This window comes from Rutidosis leptorrhynchoides, chromosome 6 (assembly GCF_046630445.1).
Source record: "Rutidosis leptorrhynchoides isolate AG116_Rl617_1_P2 chromosome 6, CSIRO_AGI_Rlap_v1, whole genome shotgun sequence".
Lineage (NCBI taxonomy): Eukaryota > Viridiplantae > Streptophyta > Magnoliopsida > Asterales > Asteraceae > Rutidosis > Rutidosis leptorrhynchoides.
This window is the reverse complement of record NC_092338.1, coordinates 5,666,664-5,680,534: the sequence shown is the minus strand read 5'-3', so window position 1 is coordinate 5,680,534 and position 13,871 is coordinate 5,666,664. Positions and strand designations below refer to the sequence as shown.

Here is a 13,871-nt window from a genome sequence, read left to right as displayed (position 1 = left end):
GGTTGAGTACTGGCGGTTTACTCTTGTTACTAAGACCATTCTCTATGCATGGGGCGATTGTTTTAGTGTTGTGGTATTGTGAGAGTGCTTTTTGCTGACGTGATATTGTTGTGGGATGAAGGAAGCGCTATGGTAAATGTATTGTTGTGGTGTTTTGATGTTGTGGGTAAAATATATTTGGTATTGGGTTAATTAATATTATATTTAAAAAAGAAAAAAAAGGTGATTGGTTTAATATTCGTTGTGGTCATCGTGATTTTTTCCGACCACACCACCACAATAAAGTCCATTGTTGTAGCGTAGGGGCTGTTGTCATTGTTGTGGCATAACAATTGCCCATTGTTGTCACCTATAGTGTATGGTCTAATACGGTAACATTTAATTCAATGAATAAATAGTGATCAATCATTTAAGTGATTTAAGTTATTATACAAGCTGTCGAAGTAATTGAATTAATTAAACAATTTTATGGCGCGTTGTATGTTTGAAAGGTGAATGAATAGCGGATAAGTTCCGAATGCGAAAAATGAAAGTTAAAATAAAGCATAAGTTTGATAATATGTGAAATTGTTCAAATATAGTCCATGTATTTTCATTCATTGTCTAAAGGTTTTCTAACTCTAAATATAACAAATCTGACACTAACGTCATCTTCTTCAGGTTTTTTAAATGAGCATTGATATTTCCACTTTTAAAATTGATAAATCCACTTTAACTGCGCATTAGATACTTGTACTGTGCAAGTACTAATGCATATTTTGGAGTGGATCTATCATTTTTATGAGTGAATATATCACCATCCTTTTTTAAATATAATGATTGTATCTTATTTTATTCTCAACCAAGAACGTAACTTTTAAGCTGTGCTCAAACGTTTAGCTTATGAAATAACTACTCAGAGGCCATATTAGAAATCTATGGTCAAAATGGTGAAAGCTGCATAATTTACATTATCAACGATTAAATCACAAGAGTTCTCGTATTCAAACCTCACTAACAGTATCTTTTAGAGTAGCAACAATTAAATAAGACTCTTAGATTACTTTAAACTATTTTAACTAAACGTAACTTGGAAGTGAGTTCCGACGTAATTGTATAGTACTTTTATAAAAGATAGAAGTTAAAAGCTCCTAAAAGCTTTCGAAAACTCCAAAAAGCTTTCAATTAAACATGACCATACTCTTAGATAATTTGTTCGAATAAAACAATCTCAAGCACTCTTAATACCACATTATTTGTTCTATTAACAGAATTCATAAACATAGAAAAATTTCTGAAAACAATTCAGAACACCTCTACATAAACTATAACCGAGATCATACATGCACAAATACATGGACAGTGTACCCTAAGAATCAAAGAACATAAATGAAATAAACTCATAGACCACACATCAAATATCAAATAATTTTAATTATAATAAGTACTAAAACAGATTTAATTCTTATTAGAAGGTAGTTAAGTAGAAAAGTCTCCCTATCATTGACCCAATTTTCAAAGTTCAAACCCCAAATTCTTTAACATTTTGACCAATCACTTTCACTTTATTCCCCTAAAATCATCCATTCATGCATTCATCACTCATAAAAATCCAGTCTTTTTAGGGCTCAATGCTCCAAATTCAATTGGAGTAAATTATAACTCATTCTTTTCTTCTCTCGAAGGCCAACTATTTGAAAAGTTCTTCAAGGTAATTAATTTAACAAAACCCATTTCTAGGGTTCAGAATTTATCCCAAGATTATATTCATCCTTTACATTTCTTTAAATCTTTCATTTGGTTTCTTGTTTTCTGCATTCCAATTTTGATCGTCTTTTAGGCTCTGATTTCTTGATGGATACATAAAAATTTGTGTAAGTTTGAATCTTTTTTCTTCCTTTATAGTATACAGAATAAATAAAAGTGAATTTTAGTTGGTAAAACATACTGAATTTTTTATATTCAATTGTTCTTTATAAATAATACTCCGTAAAATATAGATATCAATTTAAATATGAATTTAAATTTAAATTTAAATTTTGGAATAAAGTTTAGAACTTTGATATCTGCAGATGAAAACAAAATTTGGTACAAAAGTTAAAATAGATATCCAGATGTGGGATACCTCATATTTTAAGTTTGTTCATTTTCTTGTTTTTATGCTACCAACTTTTGACTTTTTGATTGTGTGTTTGTTTAAGTTTCCATGAATCCATTAATACATATTGTTAAATTGTATCTATCATCATGTATTTGGCTGTCAAGTTGCTTTCAATTATTGTTTATAGAATATCTTATTTCATGTCTGTATCTTTATATTATGATAAAGTATGATATGATTTGCATTTTGCTGCATGATCTTTTATCTTTTTATAGATAGTTTGTTAATATGTCTAATGTTTAAAGTAACTCAATGCTGCAGGTTTAAGTGCATCAAGGTTCAATCATGTTTATTAGTTTCACACCCTTTAAAGGCATGCAATCGAAAATAGTTCCTTACTATATGAACGGCAATCCATCAAGTCTTTTTTGCATTCTGCCACGAGATGATTCTTCACGCTTTTATCCACCTGGCACCGCCCCTGTTTATCTTAATGTATATGATATATCTAGTATCAATAGTTGTATATCATGGACAGGTCTTGGTGCATTTCACACGGGCCTAGAAGGTCATTTTTCTTTATTTATTTATTTCGTTACAATCGCATTAAAAGGGCTTTTTTCTGATAGTTGTTGTGATATTTTTGTGCAGTTCATGGTGTGGAATATGGTTTTGGATGTCATCAAGAATCAGAAAGCGGTGTGTTTGAAATCGAGCCTAGGAAATGTCCTGGTTTCAAGTTTAGGGAATCGATTTTAATGGGCACCACAAAGTTATCCCCGAGTCAAGTTCGTAGATTTATTGAGCTGCAATCTAATAACTACTATGGTGACACATATCATTTATTTGGGAAAAATTGCAATCATTTCTGTGAAGATATGTGTCGTCAGTTAACTGGGAACAATATTCCCAAATGGGTCAACCGGCTTGCCAGATTAGGTACTTAAAGTCATCGCCTTTTTTTGTTTTAATAATTGTGGTTATGTTGAATTGTTGATCTTGAGGGAGCTTAATGTTTACACGTGTTTTGTAGGTTCATGTTGTCGTTGCATATTACCAAAAGCAATTAAGGGTTCTGCTATTACAAATGAATCGAAGATTTCAGAGTATGAAAAGAAGAGTTTAAAAAGCTCGTTTAGTTGTTTCACATCATTTTCGACACATAATAAGTTGAGGAAAGTGTCGATATCTTCATTGTATAGACATTCACTGTACAAAGGATGTCTTCCCCCATGGGACTTACAAGTAGACTCACAAAGGCTTTGTGACGACGAAGATGATGATTATGAGTAATTGGTTTTATCGGGCGTTTGTAAGAAGCGATACCATTTTTAGCAGGTGTGGTTAAAGACCGATGATTTGTGAACAATCGATTTGCAGAAGAATTGGAAAGATGTGGGAATTTTGGTTAATGTGTTGCAAGGTTTTTTCAAACTTTCATGTTTGGGAATGAGTGTAAAAACATATTGTTTGTCTTTTGGCATCTTCAATAGTAGAAACCATAAAATGTACAAATGAAATGGTAACTTTTGCTTTGTTGTATTTGAATAAGCTTTTTGACTCATTTGTTTTTTCTTTTTGACTCATTCTGTTTATGATCATTTATTAAGAAAACAAGAATGTTATATGAAGTTAATCATAAGAGGTTTGTACTAGTAAGTTACTGTTTAGCTTTGATGCAGTAACATTAAGAAATGTAATACGAATGTGTGATTTATTAATAGAAATAATACGAGTAATAAAATATAATCAAACAAAGTTATAAGGATTGTTTTTCGGTTGGTCGACAGCAAGAAATTTTGCAAGTCTTTCTACCATAATCATAAATCAAGCGAGAGCGGCAAGACTCCATGGTGAGATTGTGTCTGTAGACGATAGGGACACATTCATTTGAGAGTTTGATTCCACATACAATCTAACCATCTACTTTCTGAATCGGTTTCTATAAAATACGGATATTTGAATTGATCTTCATATACAATACATTCAATAAATCAAAACATTGGCAAATAATCTTCAGAATTTCAAATGAAAGTCTCAAAACACTCGAACTGTACAGGCTTTACTTTTTATGGCCCAATAATCTCATGGCCCATACGTGATTACCACAAGTTGCAACCAACATAATTAACTTGCTGTATATCTTTTGTTATACAGTACGGAGTAATACTTACTGTATCATGTTAACCATCTTATATGTTGTTTTATCACTCATATTCATATTTATTTATGGGCGATGATAAATCCAATCAAGTTTGTGATAAATTCACTTTTTTATCCATTAGTTGTTTGTACAGTACAACTATTAATGTATAATTTTTAAATTTTTTAAGCCGAAATTCACGAGAACTTTTATAAAACATAAAACATTGCCGAAAAGAAAACAAATTCAATAAGAAGTGCAAGAGAGAAACCCCAGTGAAGCTCTACCTAGAAGCAACTACCAACGAACTACCTACACCGAACCTCACCTAACCCAAACCGAAACCAAACCAAAACTAATAAGACGATACAATGCAATACAAACACCAAAGACTACACCGAATCAAGATACATGAAACCGAAAAAGAACTCAAACGTCCTTAATGACACGTTGAGTTTAGCCATTTCGGCACCTTGAACTAATTTCTCTTTGCGCTTTTCTTGTTCCTAGCCGGCGTAGGCGGGATTTCACTAGAGTTTACCGTACCCGGTTCGCTCTCGGTCATACTCGTTATCATATTATAAAAAAGCCGCAAAAGCCTCGCCGGACATACTTTTTTCAATAAAATAAATTTTATATATAACAAACTAGGTTTTGAGCCCGTGCGTTGCACGGTTACTCAAAATCCGTTTTAAATAAGTCACTTATTTTAATTTTATGACGCTTGATCTACATTTTCAAACAATATTTGCGGTTGCGTTTAAGGGGGACATGTTAAACCAACAACTTAAGTGTGGTTAATTTGAGCCCGTACTCTATTTTTAATAGGTCTTAGCGGTTACTATTTGAAAGTTTAGATAAAATGGTAATGGGTTTGATTAGTTGACCAGATCAAAAGGGTCAAAATTTACCCATTTTGTTATTGATTCATTGAAATATTTTAAATGTGTGTCTTTCAAATAATATGTTACATCATATTTTAACTATCACAAATAACACAGAGGAATTAATAGGACTAAAATGAAATGGACAAAGAAGCGTTGGAACCAAGTTCAAATTTAGAGGTTAGAGAAGTACATTCGGTCTAGCTCTCAGAATCAGTTATAGCTTCCACCTAGTTCATACTTTAAAGGTTAGAGAAGAAACATACATATATTTTATGATGCAGATGTATAAACTACTCTTTTTCAACCTTCTCTCCAACAAACAAATTATGTATCAATTTTTATATCTCCACAAATAAATTATGTACTCCTTTCGTCCCAATTCTTTTCATTTTAATTACAATAAACAAATTAACAAATCTTTAATTAATGGTTGTGCAAATGAATTAACCCAATTATTGTAATTTGTTAATTTGTTTATTTGTAATTAACAAATCTTTAATTAATGGTTGTGCAAATGAATTAACAATTTTTTTTTTTGATACCCGAAGTTTTACCTTCTATGGAGGAGACAATGCGCTCGTTCATAAGATGGTTTCCTCGTTTACCCAAAAAAAACATAAAACCAGGTTTTCTCTATAAACTCGTCACTTATGACGTTCATATATCTTTACCAATTTTGTGAGATGCTAATTAAATAGCCTACAACATATAAAGTGTTCACCAACTAATGGATACACTCATAGAGTCATACACGAAGCTGCGAGTAGTGTACCGTAACAAACTTAACTGAAATGATGATGTTGACAAAAAAAGAAAGCATCTCCGATACTGCTCAAATCATCTTAGTAGTCATAGTTAACATCTTTAATGTCACTATGTAATACATTAGACCACGTTACTACGATTATATCGGTTGTCATGATACATTATTAAGTTGGAGGACACAAATTGGCATTGTATTAAACTAGAAGGGGTCAAAGTGTAACAAGACCATCAACTTAAAACTTTGAAAGGACCTTTTAGGGTTTTTATATTTTTGTAAAAATGGATGAAACTGAGATGCGGCCGGAAAGGAACATAATCACCGTCGGGCCACCGTCCGTTTTGTCGTACCTCGACCCCATTTACTGGTTTGTTCTTTCTTCTTATATTTTTGAAATAATTTTATCGGTTAAAAATCACATCGTAGACTATTGAATTAAAAGTAGTTAAATTTTCAGTGCAGAAGTAGAAATTTGGATTAATTGAATTTAGATGATGATTATTTGTTTTTTTGTGATTAAGATGTGAATTTTAAAATGATTTCATTAGGAATGAGAGGTTTACTTCCGAGGATCATTACGAATGGCTTAAAGATTACTCCCATTTTCGTCATCTCATTCAGCTACATATTAAACCTTCTTCTTCTGTAATTTTTATTTTATTTATTAATTTATATTCACATGTTCTTCTTATTTAAGTTTTTATTTTATTTATTAATTCATATTCACATGTTCATCTTCTGTAAGTTTTTATTTTATTTATTTATTAATTTATTATCACATGCTTATAACTGATTATTCACAAGTATGTATGTAAAATGGTGCAGATATTGGAGTTGGGGTGTGGAAATTCACAACTCTGTGACGAGTTATATAACGAAGGAATTACTGATCTAACCTGCATTGATCTATCTTCAGTTGCAGTTAAGAAAATGCAAAAACGTTTGTTTTCGAAAGGCTATAAAGGTCTGTGTACATTGTTATATTAGTATTCAATCACTTGCAATTTATGTTATGTGATAGTCCCATTAAAATTAAGATCTTTATTAACTTAATACTACGTCCCTAAGAAATAGAAATTGCTATGCTTGCAGATATTAAAGTGTTGGAAGGTGATATGTTGAATCTTTCATTTCCTGATGAGTCGTTTGATGTTGTTATTGAGAAAGGGACTATGGTGAATTAATTAATTTACTTTAAACCTATATGTATGATGATATTATATCGAGTTATAATGTGACGAATGATTGTTGTTCTTATGAATCTTGATAATTCAAGTTTATAACGTTTGTTGTACTTGAAGGATGTTTTGTTCGTGGACGGTGGCGATCCATGGAACCCGCGACCTGAGGTTGTGAGCAGAGCAATGGAAATGCTTCGAGGCGTTCATCGGGTTTTGAAACCTCATGGGATCTTTATCTCAATCGCTTTTGGTCAGGTAAGTAGATGAATAACTCATTAAACATGTGTAATTTGCATTGCAATGATGTAATGAGTCTCATGTCCTGCTGCAGCCACATTTCAGGCGTCCGCTGTATAATGCTCCTGAGTTTACTTGGTCAATTGAGTATACTACATTTGGCGATGGATTTCACTATTTCTTCTATATCTTGAGGAAGGTTAGCTCACTGAACCTGTTGTTAATCTTTATGTATATGTTAGCGATGGCAGAATGGGCAAGTTGGGCGGGTTGATTCAAAACTGGTAAATTGTTGACACATAGCGAAACCGTTTGGGTCCAAGTTGGTTAATTCTAACCATTATTCGTCCAAAAGTCGATACTTGGTGTGAGTGGGTGTGGGCATGTACAAGAAAAAAAACAACACATAACACACTGCCTTATGATTTGTGTTTAATTCTGTTCATTCCTACAGAATGTTATTGTATTTTGTTGCTAATGTGGTAAGTTATGATGATTTGGAACAACCATGGCTTGTTTGAATGACTGTATAAGTGATATAAGAGATTGTATAATGTGCAAAATGTTCTGTTGAAAATATGATTTTCAAGACGATTGAATATATGATTTTCAGGGACTAAGATCATTAGAGGCTGATGTTGATACGAGGAAGGTTGACACATCATCTATACGCATTTACCAAGATGAGTTAGATGATGAGAATTACTTATTTCGCACCAACATTGATGAAATGAATGAATGATAAAAGATGACATGTAGTTGAGTCAACATCCATTGGTCAAAGAGTTCCTTACGTATTGAAAAACCATAAGGTCTTCATTTGTAGTACACCTTTGTAGTTCTTAATCTTAATGCAGCTACAAATGTGGATGAAATGCCTTTATTGGGTACTAAACGTTTGTTTGCTTACATGATCTTTGCTCGAGTTTCATAATTGTTTGGCTAACAATTCACATAATCACATGAAACTTGTACGCCAGAATTTGCGTTCAATTAACGAAGGTATTCAAAGCTCTGAATCTTGTGGATAACCAAATTTGGCGATATGTTAGAAGATGAATATGTTTTGATTTTTATGTTTGGAAAATATTTAAACAGATTGAATATAATGTGTTTTAAAATTAACGATAATATAAAAGATTAAAAAAAAAATTCGCTAGAAGGAGGGCTTGAACCTCCGACCTTGTGGTTAACAGCCACACGCTCTAACCAACTGAGCTATTCCAGCTTGGTACGGACATTAATAATAATATGTTTTATTTACTCTAAATAAAAAACTTCTAATTTTACTATTTAACTTTTATTTATATAGTTCACCTCATTACGTTGACACATCTATCTATCTATCTATCTATCTATCCATAAAATAAATCTTGTATACTTCTGAATTATCTTATTCGAAAAAGTATAGTTTTATACAACAGTCATACTTCAGATTATTAGGGCGGGATGAAGCTCCGTCTCCTAAAAATATTTATCCTTAGTAGCAATTTTCATATCTATCTATAGAGACTTAATAGGACAATTGTACAATTAGACCATCCTCACATTTGAAGAATTAACTTGGAAACAAAGGATTGAATTTAGGTTTTGATATTAAAAAAAAAAAAACTCTTTTTCTGTATTCGTTCTACTTTTAGTACACAACAGAGCGTATTTTCCACCTCTATTTCTTTATCGAGTTGTTTTATAGACATGTTTTCGTTTATACGGTTTATCTCGATTACATTTTACATATTAACACGTTTGCTTTTAATTCCATAAACTTAAACTACAATCATTAATTTTCAGTATGAAATCTCACTAAAGTTGTTAGCACAATGTAGTTGGCATTTTTATACTTCTGACTTTCTGAGTCAGTATAGCCTCATTCTACGTAGTTAACTTGTCAAAATACCCTCATTAACTAATATACATATACATATTCCTACTTTACAGCGTTCTACTACGACATGTTCTAATAGTATATCTTAGGGGATACACGCATAAAAGCATCATTGTTATACAGAAAAATAAATCCAAGAAAACAAAAAATAACAATATTTGGCGGTTTTCAGCATTTGCCGCCCAGCGTACAGCAGGCAGCCCAGCGTCATGCGTAAGCCCTGCAGGCAGCTTCAATGCTTAAGCCCTTTTACTAGGCGCGTGAGCGGCACGCAGCCACATCAGCACACGCCACCGACCTTCCGGATACTTTGCATAACAGAATTAATCAGCGATTGACACGTGTATACCGAGAATTTCAGACATTCTACACCTATAAATAGACCCCCTGGGTCACCACATTTCCCATTATCTGATCGAAACTTCAGTTAGAGAGAAGTACACTTTCTCTCACACACAGTTCTTTCTTACTCTAAAACATTAACCGCTTAGCAGCAGAACGCTAGATAAATCAATTACAGATTGATCCACAGATTGATTGAGGCCACCCCACGGATCTCTCATCCGTGTTCCGGGTCTGGAGGAATTATTTCCTTAGGTCAAACATCAATCGACATACAATCACTCTACGCTAGGCGGATATTGTTCTGTACTGGTACCTTACACCCGCTATACGGAATATCGTATCAACATATGGTGCCATCCGTGGGACTTAATTTAAAGACATTAAATTGGGGGGGCTTAATGGTGTATCCTATGAGATACACGCATAAAAGCATCATTATTATACAGAAAAATAGATCAAAGAACACAAAAGATAACAATATTTGGCAGTTTTCAGCATTTGCCGCCCACCGTACAGCAGGGCGCCCAGCGTCATGCGTAAGCCCTGCAGGCAGCTTCAATGCTTAAGCCCTTTTACTAGGCGCGTGAGCGGCACGCAGCCACGTCAGCACACGCCATCGACCTTCCGGATACTTCGCATAAAAGAATTAATCAGCGATTGACACGTGTATCCCGAGAATTTTGGACATTCTACGCCTATAAATAGACCCCCTGGGTCACCACATTTCACATCATCTGATCTGAACTTCAGTCAGAGAGAAGTACACTTTCTCTCTCACACAGTTCTTTCTCACTCTAAAACATTAACCGCTTAGCAGTAGAACGCTAGACGGATCAATTACAGATTGATCCACAGATTGATTGAGGCCACCCCACGGATCTCTCATCCGTATTCCCGAGAGCAAGCATCAATCGACATACAATCACTCTACGCTAGGCGGATATTGTTCTGTACTGGTACCTTACACCCGCTATACGGAATATCGTATCAACATGTTCAAAACATATTCTACCCAGAATCAAGAACTTTATTAAGATTGATAGATAATTAACCAAAACAAAAACCCACTTGTCAAAACACATACTCCGTATTAACTATACGGTAACATAATGCGTGTACTCCATCCTTTTAAGAAGCGGAGATTGAAATACAAATGAGCTGATAATACTTTTATTTCTTCGTTTCTTACAAAAGTAAACAAGGAATAACGATAAGTATGAATATTATTTTGACATATTCCGCCCTATAAATTATTATTCATATTTTGTTGACCCAAATAGTCAAAACTCAGGTATGACCGTAATCCAAACTCCAAATCTCACAGTCCTCGACCCACAATCGCATATTTTATTTTTAATAATCAAAGATTGAAATCCTCTCAAATTATAATATAACTTGATAACTTGATTGATTAAGTTTGTAAATATTGTGGGAGAAATAAAATAAACAATTGAAATCATTTAAAATTTAATAGAATTTCTTTACATATCATCAATTTTAAAATTGTGGGAGAAATAAAATAAACAATTGAAATTATTTAAAATTTAATAGAATTTCCTTACATATCATCAATCTTAAAAATGAAATTACTATTACTAATATAACACAAAATTTTTCTTATGAATAGTACTATTCATTTTTCCATTTTGCACAAACCTAACCCCTAACTTTCATTAAAATACATATCGAACCTCCCACTTTCTACATATATTTTGTCTATTAGTTATATTAGTAAATTATTATTTATCCCATCCCTAATACCAAAAATACTGAATAATAACACTCACCACGCTTTACCGACTTGTACACCGCGCTCAAACAGTAGGACCCACATAGGCTACTACTGTGCTAATATTTTTTTTCCCTTTTTTTTTGTCTCCAACGATAAAAGAAGCAACTTTCGTAAAAGGAACAACCCTTCAATGCTACCAAAAGGTGTCGAAAACATTCTTTTTTACAAAATAGATCAACTAATTTTTTAAAAAAAAACCCGAACGCTAAAAGAAGCAACTTTCACAAAAGGAACAACCCTTCAATGTTAGATGTCGAAAAAATTCCTTTTTACAAAATAGATCAAGACTTTTTTTTTAACTCGCATTCAAAACGGAGCTCCCGGCGCGAAGCGATGGCTCCACAACTAGTTAAATGCTATTGGACAATAAATAATGTAGCCGCTGTCTAATAACTTTTTTTTCTTTTTTTTTATCTCACAAAATGTTATTATAACTTGACCCATCAAATAATTTTATTACGATCCTAATTCACTATGCAATGTAATAAATCTATTACATATAAGTGTTTATATTATATATATATATATATATATATATATATATATATATATATATATATATATATATATATATATATATATATATATATATATATATATATATATATATATATTTTTTTTTTTTTTTTTTTTTTTTTTTTGAAAAGCAATCAAGTATATTAGATAAAACATGAATATTTAATACTATAGGTGTTTATACTATTAATATTTAATATACGATTATAACTAACTTATCATATTTGTTGAGAAAAAGAATTGATCAACTTTGATTTTAATGATCCTACTAGTCAAAGTTTGATTTATATTAAAAACTATAAGTGGGAGAGTAGGAAATAATCATTTTTCCTTGATTTAGTCTGAAACGATCAAGACTTTAATTTTTTAATTTTTAATTTTAAAAATAATAAACAACGATTACAATGAGTTATGGTAACACGTGAATTCGTGGTCAAACAGAAATAAATCCAAAATATGAGATGGAACGAATCAAAAGATAAACAAAAGCCTCCGCTTTTTTTATTCACGTAAATATTCAAAACAAAAGCTGACTTCCAATAAACTAGAACCAACTTTAAATAGTCTATCAAGTTAACTATGAAATAGGAACATACTAGATAAGCATAACGTAAAGACCCGTCCTAATCCATAATAACGAATACAATAACATATGATTACATCGCGAGGTATTTGACCTCTATATGATACATTTTACAAACATTGCATTCGTTTTTAAAAGACAAACTTTCATTCCATCGAAAGTTGACAGGCATGCATACCATTTCATAATATCCACTATCCAACTAATATTGACTTAATAATAATCTTGATGAACTCAATGACTCGAATGCAACGTCTTTCGAAATATGTCATGAATGACTCCAAGTAATATCTCTAATATGAGCAAATGCACAGCGGAAGATTTCTTTAATACCTGAGAATAAACATGCTTTAAAGTGTCAACCAAAAGGTTGGTGAGTTCATAGGTTTATCGTAAACAATAAAATTCATCATTTTAATAGACCACAAGATTTAATTTTTCCCATTTCCCATAAACATCATGCATAAAATTCATTCATATGGATTGAACACCTGGTAATCGACCTTAACAAGTTACATATAAAATATCCTCATCATTCGGGGACAACTTCGGACATGATAAATTCAACATCATTCCGGAAAAACTTCGGACATGATAAATTAGCCATCATTCCGGGAAAACCGGAAAAACTTCGGACATGATAAATTCGCCATCATTCCGGGAAAACTTCGGACATGATAAATTCGCCATCATTCCGGGAAAACTTCGGACATGATAAATAGGGCATATTCGATTTCGATAATTCAACTATAGAATGTAGTTTCGATTACTTGTGTCTATTTCGTAAAACAGTTATAAAAGTAGTTCATGTATTCGCAGTTCAAAATATATTTCAAAAGAATTTAATAAAGCAGTTGTAAAAACAGCGCATGTATTCTCAGTCCCAAAAATGTAAAGAGTAAAAGGGAATCAAATGAACTCACCATACTGTATTTTGTAGTAAAAATACATATGACGACATTGAACAACTGAACAATGCAAGGTTAGCCTCGGATTCATGAACCTATAACATTTGTATATATATTAACACATATAATTGTAATCGAATAAATTCATATATTATTATTAGTGATGTACTTGTTATATTTAATAATTTATAAGTATTATTAATTATTTATATATAGAATTATTAATATAGTTAGGTTATGTAATTTAAGTATATTTTCATATCTATAATCTTTATTTTAATACTTATAATCTTAACAACGTCATTTAAAAAAACTTTTATTTTCATAATCAATATTATTTTAATAATAATGATATAGATGATGATAATAATAATAATAATAATAATAATAATAATAATAATAATAATAATAATAATAATAATAACAATAATAATAATAGAGGACTACCTTTAAAAGCTTTTTCCTAAAAAAAATGCCTCTGACAAGGCTCGAACCCGCGACCTCTCGCCACCCGACACACACCCTAAACCATTTAGCTGTTTCATTTTATC

At 31.9% G+C, this 13,871-nt stretch overlaps 2 protein-coding genes and 1 non-coding gene across 3 annotated transcripts; 2 read left to right on the top strand and 1 right to left on the bottom strand.

Moving 5' to 3' along the window:
- The first annotated feature begins 1,637 nt into the window (after window positions 1-1,637).
- LOC139852017 (deSI-like protein At4g17486) lies at window positions 1,638-3,686 on the top strand. Its single transcript, XM_071841233.1, has 4 exons — window positions 1,638-1,690; window positions 2,402-2,648; window positions 2,732-3,019; window positions 3,114-3,686. The coding sequence occupies exons 2-4, from the start codon at window positions 2,426-2,428 to the stop codon at window positions 3,371-3,373; spliced, it is 771 nt and encodes a 256-aa protein (XP_071697334.1). The 5' UTR covers window positions 1,638-1,690; window positions 2,402-2,425; the 3' UTR covers window positions 3,374-3,686.
- A 2,463-nt stretch (window positions 3,687-6,149) lies between these two features.
- On the top strand, window positions 6,150-8,200 carry LOC139852016 (uncharacterized). Its single transcript, XM_071841232.1, has 7 exons — window positions 6,150-6,240; window positions 6,422-6,518; window positions 6,699-6,837; window positions 6,966-7,048; window positions 7,175-7,309; window positions 7,386-7,490; window positions 7,905-8,200. The coding sequence occupies exons 1-7, from the start codon at window positions 6,155-6,157 to the stop codon at window positions 8,031-8,033; spliced, it is 774 nt and encodes a 257-aa protein (XP_071697333.1). The 5' UTR covers window positions 6,150-6,154; the 3' UTR covers window positions 8,034-8,200.
- A 245-nt stretch (window positions 8,201-8,445) lies between these two features.
- TRNAN-GUU (transfer RNA asparagine (anticodon GUU)) lies at window positions 8,446-8,519 on the bottom strand. Its single transcript has one exon. It is a non-coding gene; the product is annotated as a tRNA-Asn (tRNA).
- Window positions 8,520-13,871: the final 5,352 nt, after the last annotated feature.

Bases quoted from the DNA above. Each gene is read 5' to 3' on its own strand.
- LOC139852017 (XM_071841233.1), top strand. From the start codon at position 2,426: ATGTTTATTAGTTTCACACCCTTTAAAGGCATGCAATCGAAAATAGTT. The intron at 2,649-2,731 runs GTCATTTTTCTT...ATTTTTGTGCAG, and splicing joins ATTTCACACGGGCCTAGAAG to TTCATGGTGTGGAATATGGT. The intron at 3,020-3,113 runs GTACTTAAAGTC...CGTGTTTTGTAG, and splicing joins CAACCGGCTTGCCAGATTAG to GTTCATGTTGTCGTTGCATA.
- LOC139852016 (XM_071841232.1), top strand. From the start codon at position 6,155: ATGGATGAAACTGAGATGCGGCCGGAAAGGAACATAATCACCGTCGGG. The intron at 6,241-6,421 runs GTTTGTTCTTTC...TGATTTCATTAG, and splicing joins TACCTCGACCCCATTTACTG to GAATGAGAGGTTTACTTCCG. The intron at 7,049-7,174 runs GTGAATTAATTA...TTGTACTTGAAG, and splicing joins TTATTGAGAAAGGGACTATG to GATGTTTTGTTCGTGGACGG.